Source organism: Odontesthes bonariensis, chromosome 8 (genome assembly GCF_027942865.1).
Source record: "Odontesthes bonariensis isolate fOdoBon6 chromosome 8, fOdoBon6.hap1, whole genome shotgun sequence".
NCBI lineage: Eukaryota > Metazoa > Chordata > Actinopteri > Atheriniformes > Atherinopsidae > Odontesthes > Odontesthes bonariensis.
The window spans coordinates 13,800,029-13,826,263 of record NC_134513.1 but is presented as its reverse complement, the minus strand read 5'-3'; the positions used below and the strand labels follow the sequence as shown (position 1 = coordinate 13,826,263).

Here is a 26,235-nt window from a genome sequence, read left to right as displayed (position 1 = left end):
GATCATCAAAACTGCTTCTAGAGAAGACTGAGTGCTGGAAGAGGGAAGTGGGAGTTGCGATGCAGTGTGTGTTTCAAATGTTGCACTGGAAACAGTCTGGGAATTCACTGGCTTAAGTTTAATGATTTTGTCTCTAAGGGAACAGGCCAGAATATCCAAAATAATAAGATTCCTAATAACAGACATCTGGGACAACATTTCCTGTTCAGTGCAACAGTCTGATCAATTTTAACAAGACACATGCCCACTCAAATGTGACTGACAGGGTGTATACAGGTATAAACAAGTTAAATTTAAGACTTTTTAAGACCTTTTAATACCACTTCTAAATGAAATTTAAGACCAAACGTACGATGGAAATACCAAGTAAACACACTGACAGTATGGTAAAATGACAAATGACGGTTGAGTTTAAGAACATCGGCTAAATGTGTGTCATAAGAAAAGATCACAAAAATGTCATCACTGTCCTAAATTAAATTTATTACAATATTTTCAGAACATTTAAGTCCCATGAACAAATGCTTATAAAATCAAGTAAATATATTTAAAAAAAAAATAAATACTGTTCCTTTAGAGCAAAAAGAAAAATACACAAATATTTAAGACCCATGCAATCTGAATTTAAAACAATTTAATACTTTTTAAGGTCTTATTTTCAGGAAAACTGATTTACGACTATTTAAGACTTTTTAAGGACCCGCGGCCACCCTGGACTGAGAGACAAAAATGCTTCAAAAATCAACCAAAACACCTCCAACAACATATCTATACGCAGACATCTACTTCTCCTACTTTCATGAGGTTTCTCTGAGAGGGGTCATGGTATGCTTTTTGGGTTTTTCCCTTTCCAGTTTGCATGTTACAAAAGCCCTAAGTCCACAGCAAAGGGAGTTATTATGAGCATCAAACACATTTTCATAAAGCCTGCCTGGTGTTTGGCACAGCCTCAAGCCATCGCCAAGCATCTGCCTCACAGTTTGACCAATCAGAGCAGACTGGGCATTTCAGGTGGGGGTGCTTAAAGAAACAGGAGCTGAAACGGGGCAGGGAGAAGGTGGCAAGAGGTGCTACAGCAATGCACGGTATGAGAAAAACAACGTGGCTGTTCAACTTCTTCTAGCCTCTTTTACGCCTTTTTCTTCTTCTTTTACTTCTTTTTCAGAAGCGGTTGGCAAACAGCTTATAGTTACAATACTGTAACCTTCTAGTTTGAGTGTGTTGCACACTTTGAGACTTTAGAATAATTTTTCCTTGTGACGATGTGCGTTCATGAAAAAAAGTAAGTATAACGGTTTGGTGTTACAGCCAGTTTATCTCGTACCTACGTTTACCTCTTGTTTACTGATCGCTGTTACCTGCATGTGATTTGGAGACCGAATTAAACTTGTGACGCTTTCTAATTGTGGCTTCACATAAGTACTATACTAGGGCGCCTATAAAAATGTAAAATCATGCAAATGTCAATAGTTCTGTGCCTTATTTTATAGCTGCTGTATTTCGTTAGCTTATTTACACAAGAGGGCTGCACTGGATTGAGACTGGGTAACGGGGTATTAAATAAAAGAGTCCCACACGGGGCGCTACTTTGTAAACTTTGGTTTTTCGTTGCATGTGTTGGTTCATCTTATGTTCTTTGAACATTTTCTGTAATGCGAGGACCTTTAGGAAATGCTGGAGAATATTCCTATTTGGTTGATGTCGTGATTGACATTTTACAGCCTTATTCATCAACGGTTCCCAGCACCAAGGCCAGTTAACTGAGAACTTAAATAAGGTGGTGCAACCTGTATTTTCAGTCGTTTTATTGAACTTTTGTATACCCCACATCTCCACAACTACAAGGAGTTATATCTTCAGTCTTGACTAATCAAACTTTACATAAAAATGTCAACCTGCGTGCAACATTTTAAGTTTTCTTTTTGTTATATTCAGAAATATCTAAACCCAACTAGTAGGACTTTTGTGTAAAGAGCACAATGTAACTTAAGAAAACACGAGAAGAAGTTTTTAGTTCCCCAAATGTTTAGGAAATTTTCTGCTAATGTGCTGATACGCCAGGTAGCATAATGCTATTTTGATCAACAAGCCCAAAGACTGAAAATCCACGTGACTGAAGGCTACCTCTTGTGCTGAGCAAGTGTACCAGCCTTTGTCTGTTGCACAATGTCCTGTAAGAGCACAAATAACTTCCTGTGTGCAGATACAATCTGAAACCTGAGTCGCCTCCACAAATAATAACAAAAGCTTCTAAAGAGCAAATGCAAATGCACTCACAGGCGATTGTCGCCGTGAACAGAGTGTTGCAGATCAAACAGACTCTACAGCCCTCTGAGATTAACGTCACTGCCATAATGTGATAAAAAGTCAATACAAAAAGCTTCATCTCACCTCTCCTCGGCTGCAGGGGTAAGAACCTGAGTACTTGGAGGTGCAGGTGGCTCCATCCCGGCCTCCACCCGCCTTTCCTTCCTCCAGCCCAAAGACGGAGCTACAGTTGCTGGCGTAGTACTGCAGCATTTTCCACGTTCGCCCAAAGTCTTGCGAGCGCTCCAGGGTCATGGCAGCAGGCCTCGGTGAGCGAAACACTATGATGAGGTGTGTGAAGTAGAACTCGCTCTCCAGGTCCAGCTGCACCGTCTCAGACTGCACTCCCTCCGCCGACTGCCACCAGGTGTTCGGGTGGCGGAATGAGGAGTCGGACATGGCCCCGGCCAGATGGGACAGGAGAGGCAGGCCGGCGTTGCATTTGGCACACTTGGCAGTACTGCAAGCCAAGTTGACGTTGGGGTCGGAGTAGGAGCAGTAGAACTCGGTGCCGTTGTTGCCACAGACAGTCTGCGTCAGGACCCGGCGACCCAGGGCTAAGTTACCCATGCGTGGGTTGCAGGCCCGGCTCTCACAGCGGGGGGCCACTCCTGCTCGAAAGATCTCCACTGACAGACCTGAAAGAGTAGATGAAGAGAAAAAACACTTAACACATCCAGTTGGGTTGTAGTGACGGAACGTTCCAGAGACACTTAACTTACGAGGTCAGATAAGACTCATCTGAGGTAGTTTATAGTCACACAGGTAAGATTCATTTGAGTGAAATGCAATTTCAGCTTAAAGAATAGTCTTGTCTAAATGACGTTAAAAAGAACAAACATGTTTCAGAGATTGTGAAACTTTACAAATGGAACCCCAATTCCTAAAAAAAGTTGGCCGTGTATGTATGAATGTAAAATCTAAACAGAATGCAGTTGGGACAGGTGTAACAAAAGACTGAAGTGCTACTAAAAAGAAACAACTGGAGGAATGTGTTGAAACCAAATGGGATGATTGGCAACAGGTCAATAGTATGATTGGATGTAAAAAGAGCACCTTAGAGAGACAGAGTCTCTCAGGACAAAAGATGGACAGAGAAGCAGCAATCTAAAAAAAAAAAAAAAACCTGCGCCCACAAATTGTGAAGCAATTTCAAAATAACGTTCCTTAAAGCAAAACTGCAAACACTCTGAATATTCTGTCATTTACAGTACATAAAATCATCAAAAGATTCAGAGAATTGGGAGACATCACTTTGCACAAAGGACACTGAAAGATTAATATTGGGTGCCTTTGATCTTCAGGGCCTCACTGCAATAACAACAGATTCTGTCATGGAAATGACCAGATGAGAACACTTTAAAAAATCCCTTTCTGTGAACACAGTTCACCATGCCAGAGGTTAAAGCTCTATCGGGCAACTCGCACATCTGGAATGGTATCATCAATGTGGAAAGACATATACAGGTTTTAGAGCAACATATGCTCCCATCAAGATTTTGTGTTTTTACAGGGAAGGCCTTGCATATTTCAGCAAGACAATGCTAAACCACATACTGCATCTATTACAACAGCATGGCTGTAGTAGAAGAGTCTGGGAGATGGACTGACCTGCCTGCAGTACAGACCTTTCTCTTGCTGAAAACTTTTGGAGCATCATGAAATACACAATATGAGAAAGAAGATCCAAGACTGTTGAGCAACTAGAATTTGACATCAGACAAGAATGGGACATTATTCCTCTCCAAAAGATCCAGCAACTGGCCTCCTCAGTTACCAGATGTTTACAGACTGTTGTTAACAGACTCTTGATGCTACACAGTGGTAAACACGGTCCTGTCCCAACTTTTATGAGACGTGTTGCTGCCATCAAATTAAAAAATAACTAAAAAAAATGTTACGAAACAGTCACTGTTCAGAGGTGAATGACGAGGCTCACCTGAAACTGAGTTATGGTCTAAGAATGTGCAGGCGAGCTGAGAATGAGCGTGACTCACTGTGTGTGTGTGCACAAGTCAAGTGATTTACCTCGATCGGAAATGTTATGCAAAAAGGATAATAGAGGCTTTGTGCACCTGCCTGCCACAGACTGCAGCCAGCGTGGACTCTGACACAGATAAAGTTTGGCAGCTCAGAGAGGATGAGCAGCACTCAGACGCCTTCTAGACGCTTTGCGACCCCCTCCAGGGCCACAGTGTCACGTTCCAACTGTGGATTTATTATCTTAAACGCGCGGCTTAGTTTTAGTTTTTTTTTCACGTAGAAGATCTGAAACACTAACTCATATAAACTTCACTGGATGAATGATTGAACTTTTGCAACGAGGAATATTTTCTAAAGGGGGGGACGTGTAAAATGGAAAACCTTTAAAGCTCATCTTTGTGTTCACTCTGTCCATATAATAAAAGGGTGTAGACTTGGATGAAGGAGGAGCGGTTTGTGTTAGATTTATAAAGGTTGCCTACATTTTCAAATACAAAACCTGCGAGTTCTGTGTTGCCGCACTTGTCTCTGAGACCTTGTTGCGCCAGCGTCAATACCCCCTGATAATAATCGCACTAACCTGCATCTGACAGCACGGCCAGACCGATCACAAATAAAATCAGCATATCTCCTCGCCTCAGCAATAATCCAAAATATGCGGGAGGAAAACTGCGCAGGAAAATCCGCAGAGGTTTATCCAGAAATCAAGTATTCAAAGGTCTCATCGACTGTGGCAAAGTAAAAACAAAAAAAGACAGACAAGTGCGTCGGGTTCAGATCCAGTGTGGACTTTCTCTTTCACTCAGCAGCGATCCAATGAGACGGTAAGAGCCCAGTCGTATGAGAGAACAACATGATCCGGGACGGTGTGTGATGTCCCGCTGAGAGAGGAAAGGAGCAGCCGGAGTGGAGGGGAAGTAAACGGCTCTGCCCAGTTCGTCTGCAGCTCCGGGACCTGCAGCCTGTTTCATTTCCCTGCAGTGTGAGTCCGCCGCTTGCACATCTATTTCTAAGGAGCGCAGAGACACTGGGTGGATGTGTAGTGACAGAGCTGCGCGGCCGCTCCGCCCCTCTAAGCATTTTTCCCTCGACTTAAAGCTGCAGTCTGCAGGATTTGTTGTTGTCATACGTAAAGTCCTAATTTTTGGCATTTTAAGAGTTTACATGATCTATCAGAACGCTTGAAGTTGAAAACGGTGACCTCCGTAGTCGCAAAATGCAAGAAATGCTTATTTTTTAACCGAAAAATAAAAAGTTATTCAACTTCCTGTCCCGCCCCTTCAAAACACATGAGAACTCGTGCACGTCTACGTGATTCGTGTACACGGCTCCTCATTCATCAACTCACCTGTCATTTGCGATCATGGAAGACACAGTAAGTAGACAAGCCCGTAATGAAGTTCAATAGTCCAGATAAATAAGCGTGGGGACGAGCCTACCTTGTATCGCGCGTGCACAATCGGTGATTGACAGGCAGCAGAGCCCAGCTCGTAACCTGATTGGTTACCTTTTACCGGTCCGGTCTGCAATTTTGTAAACAAACCTGCTGGCTTTGGAGGGACCTAGCGGGACATATAGGGGACCTAGAGAACTCTTTTTTTTTTTTGTATTGGGGTATTTAATGTACTACTTTCAGAATCCCCGGACAGTTCCAGGCATTATGCTTGAAAAAGAGTTGCAGACTGCAGCTTTAAAGGAACATTCTAGTTTGAGCATGGAAATGATGGCTCCACGGCCGGATCGAGGTTCTGAAAGGCCCGTGGGGGCCCCCATTGTCTCCCGCCACACATGCATGGCAGCTTCAGCTGAAATGATCAGCTCATGAATTCAGTTTGAAAGAAAACCATTAGTTTGACATACCGAAAATATCAATGGAACTGTGTGTTTTGAATATTAACATAGTGACTAATTTAAATACATGTATTGATAGCTGTTTTTTGTTTTCTTATTTACTTGTGGATTTGAAAACAGCATATCTTCAATTGTATTTCATACTGCAGAAACTTTGGGGATTTATAAGATATAACTCAACTGAATTGATTATATTAATCTAATTACATACTACAAAATAATAATGAATATGTAGATATTCCTTTTTTTTAGAAATAGAGATTTTGGATAGAATATGTTGAGCTTTAACAGAAGAACAAATATGTTCAAGAAAATTTCAATGAATTGGATTAGAATTGGCTTAAATTGGACTCTACGAAGTGCCTTGAGACTGTGAATATAGAAGCTTAGTAAAGGACAACACTTAGCTTTAATTGGACGACTGTCTGTATTCCTGTTTACAAGCTCAGAGGGGGAACAGATTTATTAAAAGAGGTATGTCAGACTCTCTTATGACAGGCTGTTAGTATTGGGCTCTTTATGGTCGACCTATTATGTCACAGATCAGAACAACCAATAGGTTGGTGGCAAATTGGTACCATGTCAAGACACAGACAGTTTTACAACTCTGTGCATGAGATGCACACTATCGCTTGTGATGTTTGCTGTTAGTACCTGTTGCTGCTTCTTCTTCTTCTTCTTCTTCTTCTTCTTCTTCTTCTTCTTCTTCTTCTTCTTCTTCTTTGTCTCTTTGTCCTTCTGATACTTTCTGGTCATTTGGATGTGTTAGTTTTTCTAAGATATCAGTCAGACCAACATGTTTTCATGCAATTTAAAAGTCTGAATTACAGGAACGGCTGTTCTCAAGAGACCCATTGTTAAATTTAGCTTAAAACCCGTTTTTTCTTACTGGCTTTCAGACCTGAATGAGTGGCATATCTCCTAACTCATATATATTGCCGTTTCAGAGACTGTTACTTATCTAAGGAGTTTGATTAGAAAACTGGGTTGGAGCACCTCCAAAATGACAGGTCTTTGGGATGTGAGTATCTTCTCTGGTCCCGTGATGAAAGTATGTCAGAAGACACAGAGCTGTGTAACTGCTGTCTATTTTATTTCAAAACATACCTTCCAATCTCTAAATTATTACAAACCCTGTGCACCTCAACAGCATCCTCTGCCAGGGTGATATCCTGCCTTTCAGAAATGGTTTGAGGATGACAAAGAGTTCAAAGTTTAGACTTGGCCTCCAAATTCCCCAGATCTCAACCCACTCAAGCATTTGTGGGATCTGGTGATTCATCGGGGCACTCCCGCTCCATTTTACAGGCCTGGAAGGATCTGCTGTACCACAGCATAGCTCCAGAGGTCCTGTGGAATCCATGACTCATAAGGTCAGAGGCGTTTTGGTTAAAACGAGGGGAGCACATATGTAATGAGACAGGTGGTTCCAACCTTATGACCGACTGCTGTAAAGTAAATAAAAATCTAAGAAAGCACAGAGAGTAAATGCTTTTCCACGTCTGTTTAAATCAAAGAACGGATGTTGGAATAATGTAAAACTGATTATTACTGATCCAGAAGGATCAACCATCATAGGTGTGAGTGGTGAATGACTGCCTTTGGTTCAGTAAATGTGGTAGTCAAGAGGTATAAACTGGAAATAAGCACACCTACTGTATGTACTTTTTCCTTTCCTCCACTGATTCCATGTCCCAAACACATGGAGCTAAATGAAAAGCTCATTTGTAAATGAGCGCTCATATCCACATTTTGGACTAATTATTCCACAAAGTGATGCTGCTTGAGCTTCGAAGTGCATCGATTGGTTGCTCGAATGAACAGGGCCAGAGCCATTGTGGACGACATTGTCGATGTCAACACAAAATTAGTGAAATATGCAAGCCAGTAAACTTCAAGCTCTTTTATTCCAGCCCTGCTTTGCACATCGGCGTCTGCTCTCAATAATGGCTGCTCAGTAGCCCATAGGAAGAAGGCTGGAGAGGGATGAAGCATTTTGTGAAGTCATGCAAGTTGTGCCATGCTGTAAAACCAGATTTAATTTGACTTCTGTGTCTGATCAGGCTTTAGAGCCCCCCCCCACCCCCACCCCCCCCCCCCCCCCCACCCCCACCCCCACCCCCCCCCCACCCCCCCAGTGGCTCCATTGCGATACAAAAAACTGTAGTCAGCAGATGTTGGAAAAATGTTCCTTCCACTCGGGCCCATTTTGCTCTGTTGATCACAGCACGGCTTTGGCTTCTCTGTCTGCTTTGTAATTGGACCATGACCTGCTTTTTTGTGCATCTGACCCGTATCCAATAAGCACTGAGCCAAGTTAAACTATCTCACCTGTTCACTTAGTTCCTGGTTCAGTTAGTGGGCCCGCTCTCAGCGAACGAGACAACTTTGTTCTTTCTCAGGGATTTAAGCTCTTCTAAATCATGTTTCCAGTCTTTACACTAAACTAGGCAAACATCCTGCTGGCTGCAGCTTCACAGTGAACAGACTCGAGAGTGGTAGCCCACAGAAAGTTCAGTGTGTCACGGGGTCACTGAGCTCAATTGAGCTAATTGACACTAAATCAGACCTACAGCCGAGGCTGATGGGAGAGTCTTCTGTTTTTTCAGGTCATAAACCAAAGTAATGAGTAGATGAACTTTACCAACCTAAAACTGCTTTTGCAGACGGTCGGTTGGGTTTATGAGGCTAGTTCATCCATTCCACAGGTCCACTCGACTCTCCTCTGCAGGCTTCAAAAAGGCTCTCAGGCAACAGACTGGAAAGGTCTCCCGGCCTCTTTCAACAAAGCCGACTTCCTCCAAATGACAAGTCAAAGGCTGCAGTGTGACAAACAAGGGCCGCAATGCCAAACAAATAACTTTAAATATACTAAAGTGAAGTGATTTAAAAGAAATAGTGGCAGTTTGCTGTGAATAGTTATAGGCAGAAGATACAACGACACACTCCAGGACAAAGCCCAGAGCTCCCAAATGCTTAAAGCAGGGGTCTTCAACGTTTTTCAGGCCAGGGACCCCCAAACTGATGGAGAGTTGGAGCAGGGACCCCCCTACTACTTATATGGCATACAATTGTGTTTTATATTTAACGGGGCCTAGTGCCGTGTATAAACATAGCTACTCTGTTATTGTACATTCAATACTAAGCTATTCAAATAATACACAGGTTAATATATTCATGGTTTTATTTTAAACATGTGCAAGGTGAATGAATCCTCAAACCATCTGTGGATGGCACACGTTTGCACACAATTTGTGAGAAAAAACTGGAAAAAAATAAAATAAAATGTTAAAAATCGTCTAATCAACCAAAGATTTCGCGACCCCCCTGCAGTACCTCCGCGGACCCCCTGTTGAAGACCTCTGGCTTAAAGCACTAGTTTTTGTCTGTATTTCTACCTTTTGGGATAATTTTGTATCTCTTTGTGCCAACTTTTTTGTGTCTTTGCAGTGGTTTCGTCAATTTCTATCTCTTTGGGTTTTTTTGGGGTTTTTTTTCTTCATGGACACCTTTGAACTATTTGTTGTCATTTTTAATCAATTTGTGATCCCTTTTATTTTGACCATGGCCATTTCTGTATCTTTGATGTATTTTTGGTCATGTTGGGTCGCTTTTTTGTCATTTTAAAGCTCTTTTTGGTCATTCTGTCTCTCCTTTTTCTACTTTTGTGATTATTTTAATTAGTTTGCAGCACAGTTAGGTCATTTCTTAACATTTTGTTCTTATTTTGAATCTCTCTTCGGTTGTTTTACCAAATTTTTACTGTACTTTTTGTAGTTTATAATATATTTGTGTTCTCTTATGTTGTTTGTCTCTGCTTCGGATCATTTTAGAGTTGTTTGAATGAATTTGTACAGTCTTTGTTTTAATTCTTTAATCTTTTTTTTTAAAGATTTTGATTCTATTTTTGGTTATTTGCAGCAAGTCTTTGTGGTGATTTTGCATTCGTTTTAGCCATATTGTGTCTGATTATTTTGCAGCTCATTTGAAGTAAATATCAATATATTTGTTGTTTTTTTTCAAATCTCTACCGAGTCATTTGGTGTCTCATTTCACTTTGCAGCTCGTGAAGCTTTCACTTTTTACATATTTGTTCATCAGTGATAACAACTTCTTCACACTTTGGTTCTCTTACAAGTCAATTACCCTCTGACTCCAATGTGGAGCACAGCGGGACCCCTGGCCATCCGTCTGCCCTCAGGCCTTCTTTGAATACACACACACACACATACACACACACACACACACACACACACACACACACACACACACACACACACACACACACACACACACACACACACAGTCTTTATCCCATAACTGACACCATGACTGACTGATGTACAGGTTAATTACCTGTCAGGAAACTCAGAAGGCGAGGGAAAGTGAATGAGCTCGGTGATGTCAGAACACAAGTATTTCAAATATGCAATGTTCTAGAGCAATTTCAGAGGAATTTTCTGTCTGAACCGCGACCTTTGCTGTAGGAAGTCAGACGTTAGTTTTATTCATCGTATCAGGTTTGAACTTGTTTAATACTTTGCTAGCAATCGAACGCTTCAATGCAGAAAAAAATGTGAACTTAGCCGACTGCTTGTGGCTGAAGACGAAAAACTCTCCAGACAGAAAGCAAGCATGACCCAGATAAGACAGTCTTTTCACTTTTTTCTCCTAAGCAAGTCAAAGTTATCAATTAGTGAATAATCCTGCAGGGCTTACATCAAATGGGCAGAAATTAGGCTACAGTTTAGTTCAACCCAGGACAGATAGAGACATTGGCAATGATGCTGCTTACACTTAGGAGGAAAATTGATATGTTATTTGTTATTTGTTTGATAAGACATTTTAAAAACACTGCTTTTTAAGCACATTATCATGACGCAAGAGGGAATAATATCTCATTTTACTTAACAGCTGTTGTCATTGAGGTGTTCAGTGTTTCTCTATCAATATTAAATTTTCTTTACTATGGTAAAAATTACCCTTAAGATGTGGAGAAAATCATCCAGCTTGTTAAAATGACTTAAATTACATGCATATTATACCAGTTTTGGAATCCAGAATCGAAAAATCATGCCCAAAATTTAAACTCAAATCTAACGCAGATCTGACTGTGAGCCTTTCAAAACTAATCTGGAGACTGTAAACGTCTTTAAACAGATATTTTTGTGCACTGAAAATAACGTTTAAGTGTAAGGGAACTATGAATTACCTTTGTTGCAGTGGGAGCCTCCGGTCGCTAGGTGGCGGTGTTTAATAACGAGCAGCCCCCGTCAGAGGTCCAAGTGTTGTACTTCCTCTCGGCGCTAAAGCGTGCTTCCAGTTCTGCGAAGCTCAAACGTTATTGTGACGAAACGCAGCCAAACTTTTAATTAAAAAACCTCTCGTCGCTATTTAGTCAGAACAAAAATGGTGAGTAAACATGCAAAACACTAGCTTTTCGTTATCTATACTCTCAATGGGATCATTTTGGTTGATAACGCGAAATGGAAGCTACTTAGCCTATTAGCCGGTTAGCATTAGCCCCGTTAGCGTCTCATTTATAACTTCGATTGACTGAATCAAGAGGTCAGAAACACTTTATGCGATATGTCAGCAGTTTCGTCTATAATGTTTAGTGACTGAAACGGTCCTTTTGTTTGCAATTTTTAAAATTTCTTCGTGACTACATGTCGCCTTATTTATTTGAAGAGAACGTTCCACCAGACTCCATCGTAAAATAATCTAATTTAACTGGCACACAAGTGTCTTCAAACAAAATCTCAGCCTTCGTTCGCGGTAACATATTCGGGTTTACAGGGACATCAGAGAACTCCGTTGATTATTATGTTGAAAACAACACATGCACTGTAGCATGTACTGGTGTATTATCTATCAAAAGTTTGTTTCTTGACTTGTCTTCTCACATTCTGCAGAGTTTACCTCTGAACCCAAAGCCTTTCCTGAACGGCCTGACAGGAAAGCCTGTGATGGTGAAACTGAAGTGGGGCATGGAGTACAAGGGCTACCTGGTGTCAGTGGATGGATACATGAACATGCAGGTGAGATGAGTTTCTGCCTTATCCACAACATATTCTATACGCTAACCCCAATAGATGTCATCCTGGTATGGATAAAACGTAGAATTATTAGAGAATCATTATTTATTTAGAAAACATAAACTCCCTACTTTACATTTTGATGAATTCTATATTTTTTAAACCTGAGATTCTTCACATCGTAAAATATTCCGAGGACTTGTGGACAAAAAAAAAAGTTGACGATCAATTTTTACCCGTAGTCAAGCCAGCGAACAGCTTATTTTCTGGCCTCCTCTGTGGCGCTTGCGCTTAATTTTTTCGCTGGTATGTCTCTGAACTGGCAAGGGAGTAAGGAACAGAGGCAATCATCATACATCAGTACATTGCACTGTTTACACTCCCCCCCCATAACAAACTTTTCAAAGTGTGGGGATGCTTTTTGAACATAGACTTCATGAAACGGTGATCTGGACTGTTTGCAAAACACAAATGGTTTGCCTGGGCAGCAACTGCTATTCAGAAAAAACACCCTGGGGCTCTGTGATCTCAAAACTATAAGTAATTATCACTTATTATGTCAGCTTGTTGGTTGAAATCAGTTCCCACCAGTTATTTCATGATAATCAATTGTTTAAAACAAACTTAGTATTAACTAATCTAAGACTCCATTTAGATAAGCCAATGGAAACAGCTCATGCAGCAAAGCTACTGCTTTCGATCACATTTGCAAGTTGTTTTGAGATTCATTACATTTAGATTTTGTTTAGTTATGGCCTTCAGCGACAATGGAAACCAGATAATCAGCATGACACTATTTCTGTGCTGCATTCCATCACAGAACAATGCTCCCGTTTTTTCTACTGATAAATAAAGCGGTGACTCACTTTTTGCCATTAAAGCCCAAACTGATGCTGCGTAGATGTTTAGTTCAGCTCGGGTCGACGCGAGCGACGGAGTTTGTTAACAAGCTATTTTGCATAAGTACAAGTCGCAATAGAATGCAGACACTTTCACTTAAGTCTACCTTTGGTGCCTGGATCATGGAGGGTTACTCCACATAGGTGCAGTACTGGTCCCAAAAGGTGCACATGTAGCCTTGGACCCCCTGTTTGCAGCTGCAAACACCCCGTAGTCCCGTCAGTCGAACCCCTGACCAATGACCTCGTGATGGAGGCATCTCAGATGAGTGAGGCAACATGTTCGTGTTGTTAAAATATATGCGCATACGTCTGTTGGTGTAATGCAACACGGCTGAACTACATTTTCCAAAACGGCATAATTATCTTCCCAGATTGTTGTCGACCAAAACGGCAAACTCTCACGAATGCAGATTTTTTTGCAGAAAGGCATTCATTTCAACTCTGGTGTTTCCAATAAACCCTGAATGCATCTTGTGCTTCCTTACACGCTCGACGCAAAGATCTGACCTCCGTCCTTTTTTTTTTTAATGCGCTTTAATTCAATTTATTATCATCACGATGGGATTTTAAATGTAGAAACAAAAGCGTAGAAGCACAACACAAAGGCTTGAGAACATTTTCACAGGTATTTGACTCGTGAAAACGGGTGTTTTCCTTTATGACATGTTGATGTTTTCATTTTACATGATTCATCACAGCTGGCAAACACAGAGGAGTTTGTGGATGGGGCATTGGCAGGCCATCTCGGTGAAGTGCTCGTCAGGTATGTAAACTCTAAACACCTCTTCATATTTATTGCATAACAACTTTAGTAGAGGCCTCTTTTTTTTTTTTTTTTTTTTTTTTTTTTTTAATGATCTCCTGAGCTCGTGTGACACAACGGACGAGTGAAAATATGAAGCAGAAATCCGTTTCACTTAAAAATTAAGATTCCGTACTAGCTTTAACTTACCAGTGTGAATGATTTATGTGTCAAAGAGGTTAATGATGAACGCAAAAGAGCTTCTTTCTGTCTTTCTCGCCAGTTGTGGTAATACTTTTGTGTTTCATCCACACAGGTGCAACAACGTTTTATACATCAGGGGTGTAGAAGAGGAGGAAGAGGATGGAGAAATGAGAGAGTGATGAAGATGGAGAGGAGTACCTCGTCGTGGAGTGTCTGTGTGTGCGTTTTCACCATGTGAAACATTTAAACACTTTGGGTTTTGGCTATTTTCCAGGCAACTTTGAAATGACTTCTTTTTTTTGTACTGTATGCGAATCCAATTTTATGTTGTGATACAGACACAATAAAGTGAATATTGTACCATTCCTTAAACAAGAATGTTTGTATTTTTTTGTTTTAACTATGCGATGTCTGAATATATGCGAGAAGGACCGCCTTACTGTGCACTTTAAACTCTGCTCCCTTAGACAAATATTTACCTGGTTTCCAAACCAGTCGAAAACGTAGCCGGAGCTGAAGTTGCTGCTTTTAGGGAGTTCGAAAATGTCCAGAAATTACAGGCTGCTGGTGAAAAATGCCAAACAGGTGGTTTTGATCTGCAGCAATGGGGAAAAGTTCCTCACCAAACCTGGGATGCAAAATCTTTGTGTGATCGAAAATTGCAGCATTATCATCGGGAGGTAAGTCCCCCAACATTGGAGCGAGGAGATTTCTACCTTTTTAAATATTCATTTAGTAGGTTTTAAACAGCAGAATAACTGAATAGTGAATGCTTAAAATATAAATAAGTTGTAAAACTCATGGTTATAAAGGAAATATGACCAAGCTGCTCCCAGATACACAATTATAATGTTTTTGGCGCCCTCATGAGGATGTAGTGCTTAACTACACTAACCGAACCCAGACTCATTAATTCTGCTGGTTTCTTGTCAGTAGTGGGTAAAAGTTGCAGAGGAAACCACAGTCTCCTTCTTTAATTACCCATTTCTGAGTCTGTTGCAGCGTTTTAGTGCGAATGCTGCTATTAGTGTTCGTAGAGCTGGCAGGATCCTAAAAGTGCCATCACCCATCCTTCAGACTGTTCACCATGCTGCCTTCTGGTTGGCGGTACAGAAGCATCCGGTCTCGCACCCGCAGAATGCAGAACAGTTTCTATCCTAAGGCCATCAGGCTTCTAAATGGACTATAATGCACTCTCATCACTTTCACACTTGACACTTTACACTTGCCTACCTCCACTGCTGTTTGCACTGTAACATGCAATATTGCACAATATTGTATTTTTATTTTATCTTGTGTTTCTATGTTAGTATAGGTCTTAGATTAGCATAGGCTTTCATGTGTATTATATGTTCAGTATAGCTCTAGTAATTGGCGTAAAATGTATATTTTGCAGTATCCATATTGCCTATTTATTGTTATTGTCAGGTTACTTATGTCATGTTACGGCATGTTATGTGTTGTTATGGTAGTTGCTGTACGGTGTCCTGTCCTAAGAATTTCAGTGCCCAGTCCGACTCTGTTGTTCTGTGCATCTGACAATAAAAAAAGACTTGACTTATTCACGCAAGTAACTTCTCCATCCAGTGATGGGCTTATTAAAGCTGTGGGTCCGGCAGAAACTATCAGAGCTCAGTATTCGGAGTCTTCCTTTGATAAAGTCATCGATGCGACAGGGATGTGTGTCCTGCCTGGTGAGTATCGACTGAGGTTTGTGTGCATGTGTCCTTGCAAGTGAGAGTGCAGTGACTTGAGTGACTTTTACTGAATTTTTGGACTCTTTGGACCGTGAATGCGGGACCTTTTCATCATAATCTGCTCTTCTGTTCCCACCATGACTTCCTCTACAGTTCTGTTATTTCCAAATCACTGATAAGCATTTAAAAATGTTTTTTTCAGGGTTGGTTGATGCCCACACTCATCCGGTCTGGGCTGGAGACAGAGTTCACGAATTTGCAATGAAGGTATAGTATCACACAGAGGGTATTTTGACTTTTATGCCGCTTATTTTAATTGATTCAATGCATTTTCCCACCTGCAGCTGGCAGGTGCCTCTTACATGGATGTCCACCGGGCCGGTGGAGGCATCCACTTCACGGTAGAGCACACTCGAGCCGCTGCCGCCTCGGATCTTCTGGCCTCCCTGAGCAGCAGGTTGGCGAGGATGCAGCGAGCGGGCACCACCCTGGTGGAGTGTAAGAGCGGATACGGGCTGGAGCTGAAGACTGAGCTCAAGATGCTGGAGGTGATCGAGGAGGCCAGACGCTCTCTGCCCATCAACATCTCCTCAACCTACTGTGGAGCCCACGCAGTCCCAAAGTGAGCATCATCTCCTTCTGCGTTCTATCCAGAAAAAAACTTTACTGCAGCCTTAATGCTCCCGTTCCTTTCTCAGAGGGAAGTCGGTCACAGAAGCCACAGAAGACATCCTGCAGGTTCAGTTGCCTCGGCTTAAGGAACTGATGTCTGCGGGGAGGCTCAGAGTCGACAACATAGACGTGTTTTGTGAGCAGGGAGTGTTTGATCTCGGCTCAACTCGAGCCATCCTGCAGGCTGGCAAAGACATGGGCCTCAACATCAACTTCCACGGAGATGAGCTTCATCCCATGAATTCTGCTCAGGTGGGACTCACTCCTGAAGCCCTATCAAATGTTTTCTGACCAAATGAGGTAGAAGAGGAGGAGGGCGCAGCTCTGAAATACTTCTTGTCCACCATTTTTAAATCAGTGGAAGGTGTTGGTGAAGAGTGTAGTTTGACCTTAAGATCTCCAAAACCATGTGTAGCATGACAGAGTAGTGTGGGATTGACAGTTTTTGGTTTACTTTTGGATGCTGAAACCAGAAAATTATTATTATTGTTTTTCTGGGTTATATGAACACTGCAGATCCAAGAGTACTAATAATATTAACCCGAGTGTGTATATGTGTCAGTTGGGAGCAGAGCTAGGAGCCTTGGCCATCAGTCATCTGGAGGAGGTTACAGATGAAGGAATTGTTGCCATGGCGAAAGCAAAAACCGCTGCTGTTCTCCTGCCGACTACAGCTTACATTCTACGGTACGGTAACACACCCTTTGACACACACACCTCCTTAAGGCTGTGACTTGTTGCGTAATGTGTGTGTGTGTGTGTTTAGGCTGCCCCAGCCTCGAGCCAGAGACATGCTAGATGCTGGAGTAATCGTTGCCCTCGGCAGCGACTTCAACCCAAACGCCTACTGCTGCTCCATGGTGAGTACAGCAGGAGGTGAAAGGGTGTAAACCCGTCTGTCTTCCGCTTCCTCACCGCCGCCCTTTCTGTCCCCCTCATGTGTCCTTCCTCAGCCGATCGTCATGCATCTCGCCTGTGTTAACATGAGGATGTCCATGGCGGAGGCTCTGGCTGCGGCCACCATCAACGCCGCCTTCGCTCTCGGACGCTCGCACACACACGGGTCCCTGGAGGTCAACAAACACGGAGACCTGCTGATCCTCAACTGCGCTCGGTAAATAAACCTCAACACCGCTTTAAATGTAAGAGGAACAAATCTGTATGAACACTGATCAGCCGGAGTACAATTTGAGGGTCACGTGATCTATTCGGGATGTGAGATTTGAGTATCTTTTGGAACATCCGGATGTGGTCATGGCTAAATAGTCGGGCCAATGCTAACTGTCTGATTTTAAAACGATCTCAACTACAAAAGCAGAGCAATATGTATTTTCTACGGGATCATTGTGAAAGGTATAAATTCAGTTTCTGCAAATCCGAACTCTTTAATTCTGATTCATCTGTGGATATAACCAAGTTTTACTTTTAGCAAATGGTTCCCATAGTATGCATTTGTATGTTTATATGAAAACATTTCCATGCGACACACACGCTGTCCTCCGTGTTTGACTGCAGATGGGAGCACCTGATTTACCAGCTGGGAGGACATCAGGAGATCATCCGGTACGTCGTCATCAAAGGCAATGTCGTCCATGACAATGACAACACGATGGACTTGTAACTGTGGGAGAACTCTACGATGATTCGGATAAGTGGAGTCCATAAAATACGGCTGCTTAACTTCTGCTAAGATTTTAAAGGAGTACTTTCACATTTTCAGGAATTAGGAGAAAACAGCCAGTCGCCGAAATAAGGTGCCCCATCTCCCCTCAAGGGGTAGTGGTCATTTTATTAGCATATGATCTCTGGGTAAAAGGGCTACTGACAATTGGTGAAAAATTTTATTCTTCTACAACCAATATTAGCAGAGTAATAACATGTTTGGTGTCTGTATTCGCTGATGTTTGTAAGAGTTTGTCATCTCCTGCCAGTAAAAACCACATTTCAAGTCAACGTATTATCGCTTAAGTAATGGCTGACAGCTATAATAATCTCCCATTAGTGTGTTTAACATCTTTTGCTCCTCAGGTGATCGAACTTTGGAACATTTAAAGGGAAGCAGTGACACAGGAAAACAAACCGAGCTTACATTTTCTGAAGATGTTCCTTTATTCATTATGTTAGTACACAATGTTTACTTTTCCACAGGCATGGCTTTAAACAACCAGATCATCTAAACAGTGTTTTCTCTCCAGTCTGGTTCCTAAGAGACCCATCCTCAAATAATTTTACATAAAAGACTAATTATGTAATTAAAAAAAAAACTAATCATACAAAAACTACTTTAAATGCAATTCACAACAATAACTGAGTGCATAGATGAAGAAATTGAGTGGCACGCGTGATAACTGGGTTATTTTTTATACTATAAAAGAACAAGGTTGATGTTTATATATATATATTCATTATGTACCTAAGCTCATCTGAAACCACTCTGAACCATCTCAGGCTTCGTACTTCTTTCCTGCTCGGTGAATCTGTTGGTAAAGCGTCATGGAGAAAGCCATGCCGAGCAGCTGGAAAAATGAAACAAGTCTTTTAGATCCACGTTGAATTCACTGAACAGCTCTGCGTGTGTCTGAGTTTGGATTTAAGCACTGGACCCAAAAAATAAATAAATAAATTCTGCTCACCTGTACGACCAAAACACACATGGCAATGGTTCCCAAAAGGTGTTTGTTGTCGTCCAGCCACTGCTCCACCTTCTCGTAGCAACCCTGAAAACATGAGTTTGTTTTTTTTTTTGTTAAGTAAAGTCAACATATTGTGGCTTCTCTTGTACATTAACAAGCTAGCTGAACCATAAGGTTAATGATATTATGGAAGCTATGTGTACTATTCTGACTAAAGCAAATGCAACAACAGCCGAGGTGTCTGGCCTTCACGTCACGGTACCCGCCCATCACTGCAAAACGTTGTTTAAGCTGCCAGCGGGGAAGAAGACCGAATGCAAGAGGGGGAGAAACATCCTGTCAAACTGTCGAGGTATTAATTATTCAGACTTTTTTTTATAAACTGTCCAAAATAGCAACATCTTTTACCGTAGAGCCGCATGGAGCATCTGTTCAGCCCCTCCCACCTGTATGTGCCTGCTGTGTTACACTGTTGCTACCTGAACGCTTCTGTTGAAACACCCGAGTCTTTTAAATAACTGTCTTGTGAAAGTTACTTCCGGCTGCTCGTTCCTGCTGGAGAAATGTGGAGCCAATTTTTAACGAGTACAACGGAATAAACTGCAGTCTGTGGAGGGAGTGCATGTATCGTCCTTAACAGGCAGAAGGTGTAGTGAAACAGTGTGTTGTAACATGCCTTAGTGACTACATAGAATATTTGTGGAGAATGTAGAAAAAGTTGGCATCTAGGTTCATTGCCATTTCTCCAAAAATCTGCAGGTTGTCCAACATCTTATTTGCACGACTGGTCTGCACTTTCTTTAAAATCTCTGCATCACTGAAGGTAATTCACTCCAATTAAAAAAAAAAAGGCGGCCCTAAAACTCGACCAGAACCCATTCTGATCCAAATTTATTAGCTGAAATGATGTAAAACTGGAGCCTTGTGTCACTTCAAAGAAGGTGTCACAGAAATAACCATTGATTCAAACTTAAAGACCTGATTTAGACCAACGCTTGAGAATTTGGCATTATTTTGCCCTTTGGCTCCCCCTACCGTTGTGTGATGTGTCACCACAGTCACAAAAACAAATCCCTGTTTATTTATTTTTCAAAAGGCCACTAAAAAGGTCAAAAGACCATGAAAAAAAAAAAAAGGTGTTATCTTAGCCCTGCGGGCGCTTCGTGTCAGTTTCAGGTCGATGTGCATAACAAGGCTCGGTGTACATCAGGGCAAGTCGGATGCACATAGTTAGGTTCACAAACTTCTCTATTGTTGCTTTAAATACTTTAGGATCACGCTGATGTCAGTTCGTAGCACAAGTATTTGTGGAAATAGGGCAGTATGTGTGGAATAAGTTAATTTAACTTCATGATAATGCCACCCCATCTGTTGACATGTTCAATTCACTTTTGTTTTTTTCCCCCACAGGTTTAAGTTGACGAGAAGACAAATCGGATTTCTAATGTCACGACTCACCCGGGTCCAGAAGACGTTTGAGGTGTTGCGTCCACAGCCCTGATAAACCTGCTGGCAGCAGCTGTCAGGAACCACGCTCTCATGCAGGGCAGTGTACCAGTCATTGTGGTTTATCACGCCACAACACTTCCACTGAGGACAAAGAGTTAACTTGATCAAAGCCTCCACCATAAACTGCCTAAGCCATAAATAAAACAGGCAGTCGACACACTTTCTTTGGACTTTTGTGCCACGTGTCCGTAACATACCTCCCCCTGTATGGTGTTCCATGCATTCCTCAAACCAGCGTTGTTATCTGTCTTGTACAGCACCAGCCCTTCTTTCAGATCACGTCTGGCATTTTCGTTCACCTGGACAGACGGCCATGGACCGAGTTAATATGTAGGCACACTCACCGACACCAGGAGATGTTACTGTCATTAAATACGAACGCAGTCTTACCTTGTCAGTGTAGACAAAGAAGAGGATGAGGAGGATTAGTTCAGCCAAAAGGATCATCAACAGAACGATGAAGAACTGTTTAAAGAAAAAAAATGCTTAAAAAAAAAAGTGGTGTTGTAGCATTCGGTTTTCCCATTTAACCTATACACCACATTACTGAGCTCAAATAAAACACCTGGAAGGGCATTTCAGTGTACTCACGCTCAGCAGCAGGCACTTGTTCTCCTTGATTGCACCCAGGCAACCCAGGAAACCCGTCACCATGATGACGGTGCCGAGGGTGATGATGAGGTTGGCGGCGGAGAGCGAGGGAAAAGAGGGCGACAGGGTGGCGAAGCTGCCCTGAGAAACCGACAGCCACACGCCGACACCCAACAATCCACAGCCGCCCAGCTGAAACGCACACAGGAAACTCAGACTTCCTGCTGATTTCATGATAATTAAGTCCTTTGGCTAGTGTGCTAATCTCACTACCGATTTCTGGTAACAACTAGAGAACGTTCTCTGACTGCGAGTGTGTGCAGTGATTACCCAGAAGAGCAGGTTGAAGAGGAACAGCATGTATTTCACGCAGCAGATGCACCCGCGGGCCATGGTTGAACAGATAAGAACTGCAAAAACACATTGAAACATCATGTTACTGATGTCTGCAGTAAGTCAAACATCAGCACAGTGCAGGGATAAAGCCATGAGTGAATATCACATTATTTAAAGGGAAGAGGGTTGAAGCTTTTAGGAAAACCTAATTCACATCGCAGAGTCTTACCGAATCCACACGACAACAAAGATGGGATAAACTTACCACTTCAACAAGCAGGAGAACACAGAAGCTTTGCTGGTTTATCTGTGAGACACAAGCATACAAGAACAGAAAAATAAGTCATACAGACAGTCACTGAAAAGGACCAGTGATACATAATCTAATGGCAATATGGCTAATAATGGCACTTATTTTATGAGCAGTGAAATACTGAAGAATGATTAACTATTAGTGTGTCGGTTTATACATTTTTCCCAAGCCAAAAAGTAATGTCTTCAAATCCATATCAACAAATAAAACACTCAGCTTGCCACAAAAAAATGATTAATGCCTCTGTACTGTCTTTAAGACCAGCCTTTTCTAACCACTGATGGGACCTCTCGATATCAGCCGCGCAGAGGCCCATCTTTCCATGATAGCTCCTCTTCCTCCTCGCTTCCCCTGGCTTTCAGCTGCCCGAGACACTCACTTTGCAGTTTATCACTGGCGGCCGTCTTCCTGATATATTCCAGGATATTTGTTGCTTCATCCGAGACAGTGGCTCGGACGCTCACTAGTCCCCGACCTCCCTCCTTCCGCTTAGTGTACAATCTCAGGATGCTGGACTTGGGGTGAAGCCCTCCGTGCATTGTGAGGAGCTGTCTTGTCTTGATAACAGTGGCTTCCATCTCCTCCTTTGGCCAGATTAATGTGTCAGTATGGTATCTGATGACTGGCAGGGCGTGGGTGTTGATGGCTCTTACTTTGTTTTTCCCATTCAGCGGACTCTTCAGGACCTGCCTCACTCTTTGCAGGTTCTTGGTTGTGGCTGACTTCCTTACGGCCTTCTCATGGTTGCCTTTTGTCTGTATGATCCCATGGTATTTGTAGCTGCAGCTCATTAGCTTCAATGGCAACAGGTCAGTAACAGGACTGTCTATAAAAAGAGCACCTTACAGGGGCAGAGTCTCTCAGAAGTGGATATGGACAGAAACTCAGCAATCTGCAAAAAACTGCATCTATAAAGTACAAAGCAATTTCAAAATAATGAAACAGTCTTCTTGCACATGTGGAAAGGTGCCAACAATGCTGAAGGATATGCATACTTCAGCAAGACTATGTCGAACCACACACTGCATCTATTTCAACAGCATGGGCTTCATAGCAAAAGAGTTCGAATGCTGGGCTGACCTGCCTGGAGTCCAGACCTTTCACCAACTGAAAACATTTGGTCCGTCGCGAAATACAACAAATACAAGAATCAGGACCGTTGAGCAGCTGGAATCCAACATCAGACAAGAACGGGACAAAATCCCTCTCCCAAAGATCAAGCAACTGGTCTCCTCAGCTCCCAGATGTTTGCAGACTGTTAAAAGAAGAGGGAACGCTACACAGTGGTAAACATGGTCCTGTCCTCACTTTTACGAGACATATTACTGCCATCAAATAAAATGAGCTAACATTTTTCACGAAATAGTAAAATGTCTAACGTTTCCACATTTGAGGTTTTTAATGTTTTATTAGTTTTATGTCCATGTGAAAGGAGACAGATGATGGCTCATCTTGTACCATGTGTTGGTTGCACCTTATTTCTCATAAATTCTAAACTTGGAAAATCTGAAATTCTGTGCACTACCCACATCCTGGCACCGAGAAGCCATGCACGTCGACAGAAAGGTGACAGTTCTGAACACCACAGATTCCCGTTTTTTTTTTTATCATTATTGGTTTATCCCATTTTGTGTCTTTGACAGACGAGTAAGCTCTGCTTTCACAGCAGTTTAAAGCAAACTGCAGCTTGAGCATACTGCAGCAATATCATTATCGCTTATACACCACAGCCTGAGGTGTTAAATTAGAGCCTGCCACACCATCTCTGAACACTCACAGACGGTCCACTCCTTGCTCTCCTAAATGAAGAGAAATATGTTTGCAGGCATGAGGCAGTCAAAATTAATTTTACCCTTGCTCGATGTGCCACATAAAATGTCAGAGGGAAGAAAAAAAAAATCAAATCGCCAGCACTCATTTGCTTACTACTTTAAAGCCTGAATTGAAACTTTATTCATCCATTTACCAGTATCTTGGTAAATGGTTGTCGTTTGGCATCCAACCGTCCTTTCTGTTATGAATCGTATGATTGAACTGAGCGTATAAGCTGGTTGTGCTGCTGGTGTTGTGTGAGGCATTCTGTGTCCTCAGCTGGGGTTTCACTTAAAAAAATGCATGCATTTGGTTGAAAGCTGTGGAGTTGTGCTCAGTAGGCAGATGCTAGAAAAAAACATCATGGCTGCTTATACTAAGATTTGAACTTTTAGGGGAAAGTTTTTCTCCATTTTGGATTCTTTTTTTTTTTTAGTTCAGAACTGGTATGAGTGTGTCCAAGCATGAATATCCAATCATTTTAGATGGAAGAAAAAGGGACATTCCCCCACAATAGGACCAATTACATATTTCATTAGATATCACTATTATGCAACTGTTTTTCTGCTGTACCAAATCAAATGCAGCTAATGTGTGAGCAGATTGGATGAGGGGAACCTTGAAACACCTTGAAGCACCCTTGCTCAAATGTCCTGGTAATCTCAAAGCTACCGTCTCCCCTTCAGGGTAGTTTTGGGGTGTAAAATATCCCCAAAATGAGGGGGAAGAGTGGTGGTGGTGGGAACCTTATTTCCTGGAAAAGGATACCAGAACAGAAACTATAATCCGTGAAAGAAAAGTGTGACTAATTTGTTAGTGTGTCTTTTTTCTCTCAATTTGTATTCCACGCAATAATAGTAAGAATTTGGTACATGTGTAACATAGGGTGACCAGATGTCCCGCTCAAGTCATGCATTTTCATCGCTTTTCACACGTCCCGCAAATTGAGACAATGTCCCGCATTGTTATTGAGAGTCAGACTCCAGTTTTGAAATGCGTGTTTTATGATCTGGCATTTATCAAATGTCTGTGTGAAGAAAGCAGTGAGGGCTGTCTTCAGGGGGCAGGGCGGGCTGATCATGTCAATCAAACTGGAACTCAGACTCATGTTAAGGGCGCGCCCACCAACAAAAAACAATGCAAATCAGGTCAGAAGGACACCGGCAATCAGCACGAGATATGGTCGGAAAGGGAGGAAAGCACGACTCGTACAACTAAGAAAAGAAAATGCAGCTACAACAAAGACTGGGAAACTATCTACCCCTGGGGGAAACCAGTGCAAGGCAAGTCTGGTAAAGTTTAGTGTGAAGTTTGCCTGAGTCATTTTTCCGTTTCACACTGAGGTGAATAGGACGTGAAAGGACACAGACAATTAAAAGAACAATTTAGTTCTGACTGTCTATATTCTGTTTAATTGTACACAGTCAGGTGTGTTAACTTGAGTAGCACTGTGAAATAGTATGAAAGCTCCATGCTTACTATGTTTTCTTACGTGAGAGAACTTGGGAAAGTTTCATTTAAATAAGATATATATTTGTTAAGCTTTTATTTGCAGTATGTTGTGTGCTACTGAATCAACCAGATGGCAAAGCATAGTAATGTTACAAACAAGAGGCAGAATAGAGATGTCTATTTTTATTTTTTTAAAGTTATTTTAGACTACCTCGGTGCATTATCCCACACAAACATAGTCTTTGGAATCTGGTCACCCTGGTGTAACATGCCTTCTCGATTAAATAGGTTACCGATAGTGTAACCTTTTTTTTTTAACCCTTTTGAAGGATAAAAACGAAATTAATTTGGTGAAACTTTTTCATGACAACATACAGGGCCTGGAACCGTTTCAAAAACAGCGTTTGTATCCCAGTAAAATGGACGTTTTCAGAGACGCTAATTAGAGACTGATTAGAATTCTGGTCCCGGGGTGACGTCATATGTGGAAACCTCAGCTTTTCGCCGTAACAAAAAGTTTGCGCAGAAAACGGTCAAAAACGACCCGCTGCCATTTAAAAAAAAACAAAAACAGATGGGTTTCACACTGTTGTGATAACAAATTACAACAGTATTCGCTAACAGTCAACGAAATAGCTTTCCTGCGCCTCGGGTCGTGATTGTTTCCATGTCCACGCTGTCTGAAAAGTGACGAAGAGGGGGGGTAAAGGGAATATTTTCCTACCGTTAGCTACGAATTGGAGCTCATCTTCTCGCTGATGACGTTTCACCCGCAGCAACTTTGCCTTGCACCTCTCCCGTGCAGCATTAGTCGGTTTTGGGATATAAGTCCAATTGTTGGAAACTGCGACGCTGACTTTGAAGTTCAGTCGACGGCTGGGAGCGCGGAGGAGGAGGAGGATGTTTTCTCTGGAAAGGGCGGAGCAAAATGGGGGACAGAGCTGGGCTGGATGCGTGACTGTCGGTGGGGGAGAAGGATCTGAGCCGGGGAAAGACTGATTAAATGTCATAATTAAAATAGTTAACATGGTTTTCGATCCACGTTCACTTCCCCGGATGGATAAATTTAGTCTACTGACAGTACTGCATAGTGGCCAACTGCGGTACTGCAGCCATATGAACCACAGTCCAGGATCCCCCTGCTTAACCTAATTAAAAACATTAATTATGGGATGGAATCCTTTATTTTAACT

General features: G+C 42.1%; 4 protein-coding genes across 4 annotated transcripts in view; 2 read left to right on the top strand and 2 right to left on the bottom strand.

Moving 5' to 3' along the window:
- The window catches only part of ntn4 (netrin 4), a 30,628-nt gene extending 25,310 nt beyond the window's left edge, over window positions 1-5,318 (bottom strand). The window contains exons 1-2 of the mRNA XM_075471822.1: window positions 4,871-5,318; window positions 2,392-2,945 (exon numbers count right to left, since the gene is read on the bottom strand). Coding sequence (XP_075327937.1) covers window positions 2,392-2,945; window positions 4,871-4,916 — 600 coding nt within the window. The 5' untranslated portion in view covers window positions 4,917-5,318. The remainder of the gene's footprint in view (window positions 1-2,391; window positions 2,946-4,870) is intronic.
- A 6,104-nt stretch (window positions 5,319-11,422) lies between these two features.
- Window positions 11,423-14,405, top strand: snrpf (small nuclear ribonucleoprotein polypeptide F). Its single transcript, XM_075472526.1, has 4 exons — window positions 11,423-11,553; window positions 12,057-12,182; window positions 13,780-13,844; window positions 14,140-14,405. The coding sequence occupies exons 1-4, from the start codon at window positions 11,551-11,553 to the stop codon at window positions 14,204-14,206; spliced, it is 261 nt and encodes an 86-aa protein (XP_075328641.1). The 5' UTR covers window positions 11,423-11,550; the 3' UTR covers window positions 14,207-14,405.
- A 165-nt stretch (window positions 14,406-14,570) lies between these two features.
- amdhd1 (amidohydrolase domain containing 1) lies at window positions 14,571-18,052 on the top strand. Its single transcript, XM_075472525.1, has 9 exons — window positions 14,571-14,707; window positions 15,615-15,721; window positions 15,927-15,991; window positions 16,069-16,346; window positions 16,423-16,648; window positions 16,959-17,083; window positions 17,163-17,256; window positions 17,350-17,510; window positions 17,912-18,052. Exons 1-9 carry the CDS (start codon window positions 14,571-14,573, stop codon window positions 18,015-18,017), a joined length of 1,299 nt encoding a protein of 432 aa, XP_075328640.1. The 3' UTR covers window positions 18,018-18,052.
- Window positions 18,053-18,481: 429 nt separating this feature from the next.
- LOC142385354 (tetraspanin-9) lies at window positions 18,482-25,986 on the bottom strand. The gene is made up of 9 exons (XM_075471821.1): window positions 25,767-25,986; window positions 21,731-21,772; window positions 21,460-21,539; window positions 21,130-21,321; window positions 20,929-21,003; window positions 20,736-20,837; window positions 20,488-20,619; window positions 19,030-19,113; window positions 18,482-18,912 (listed from the first exon to the last, which is right to left on the bottom strand). Exons 3-9 carry the CDS (start codon window positions 21,520-21,522, stop codon window positions 18,841-18,843), a joined length of 720 nt encoding a protein of 239 aa, XP_075327936.1. The 5' UTR covers window positions 21,523-21,539; window positions 21,731-21,772; window positions 25,767-25,986; the 3' UTR covers window positions 18,482-18,840.
- Between the last annotated feature and the right edge of the window lie 249 nt (window positions 25,987-26,235).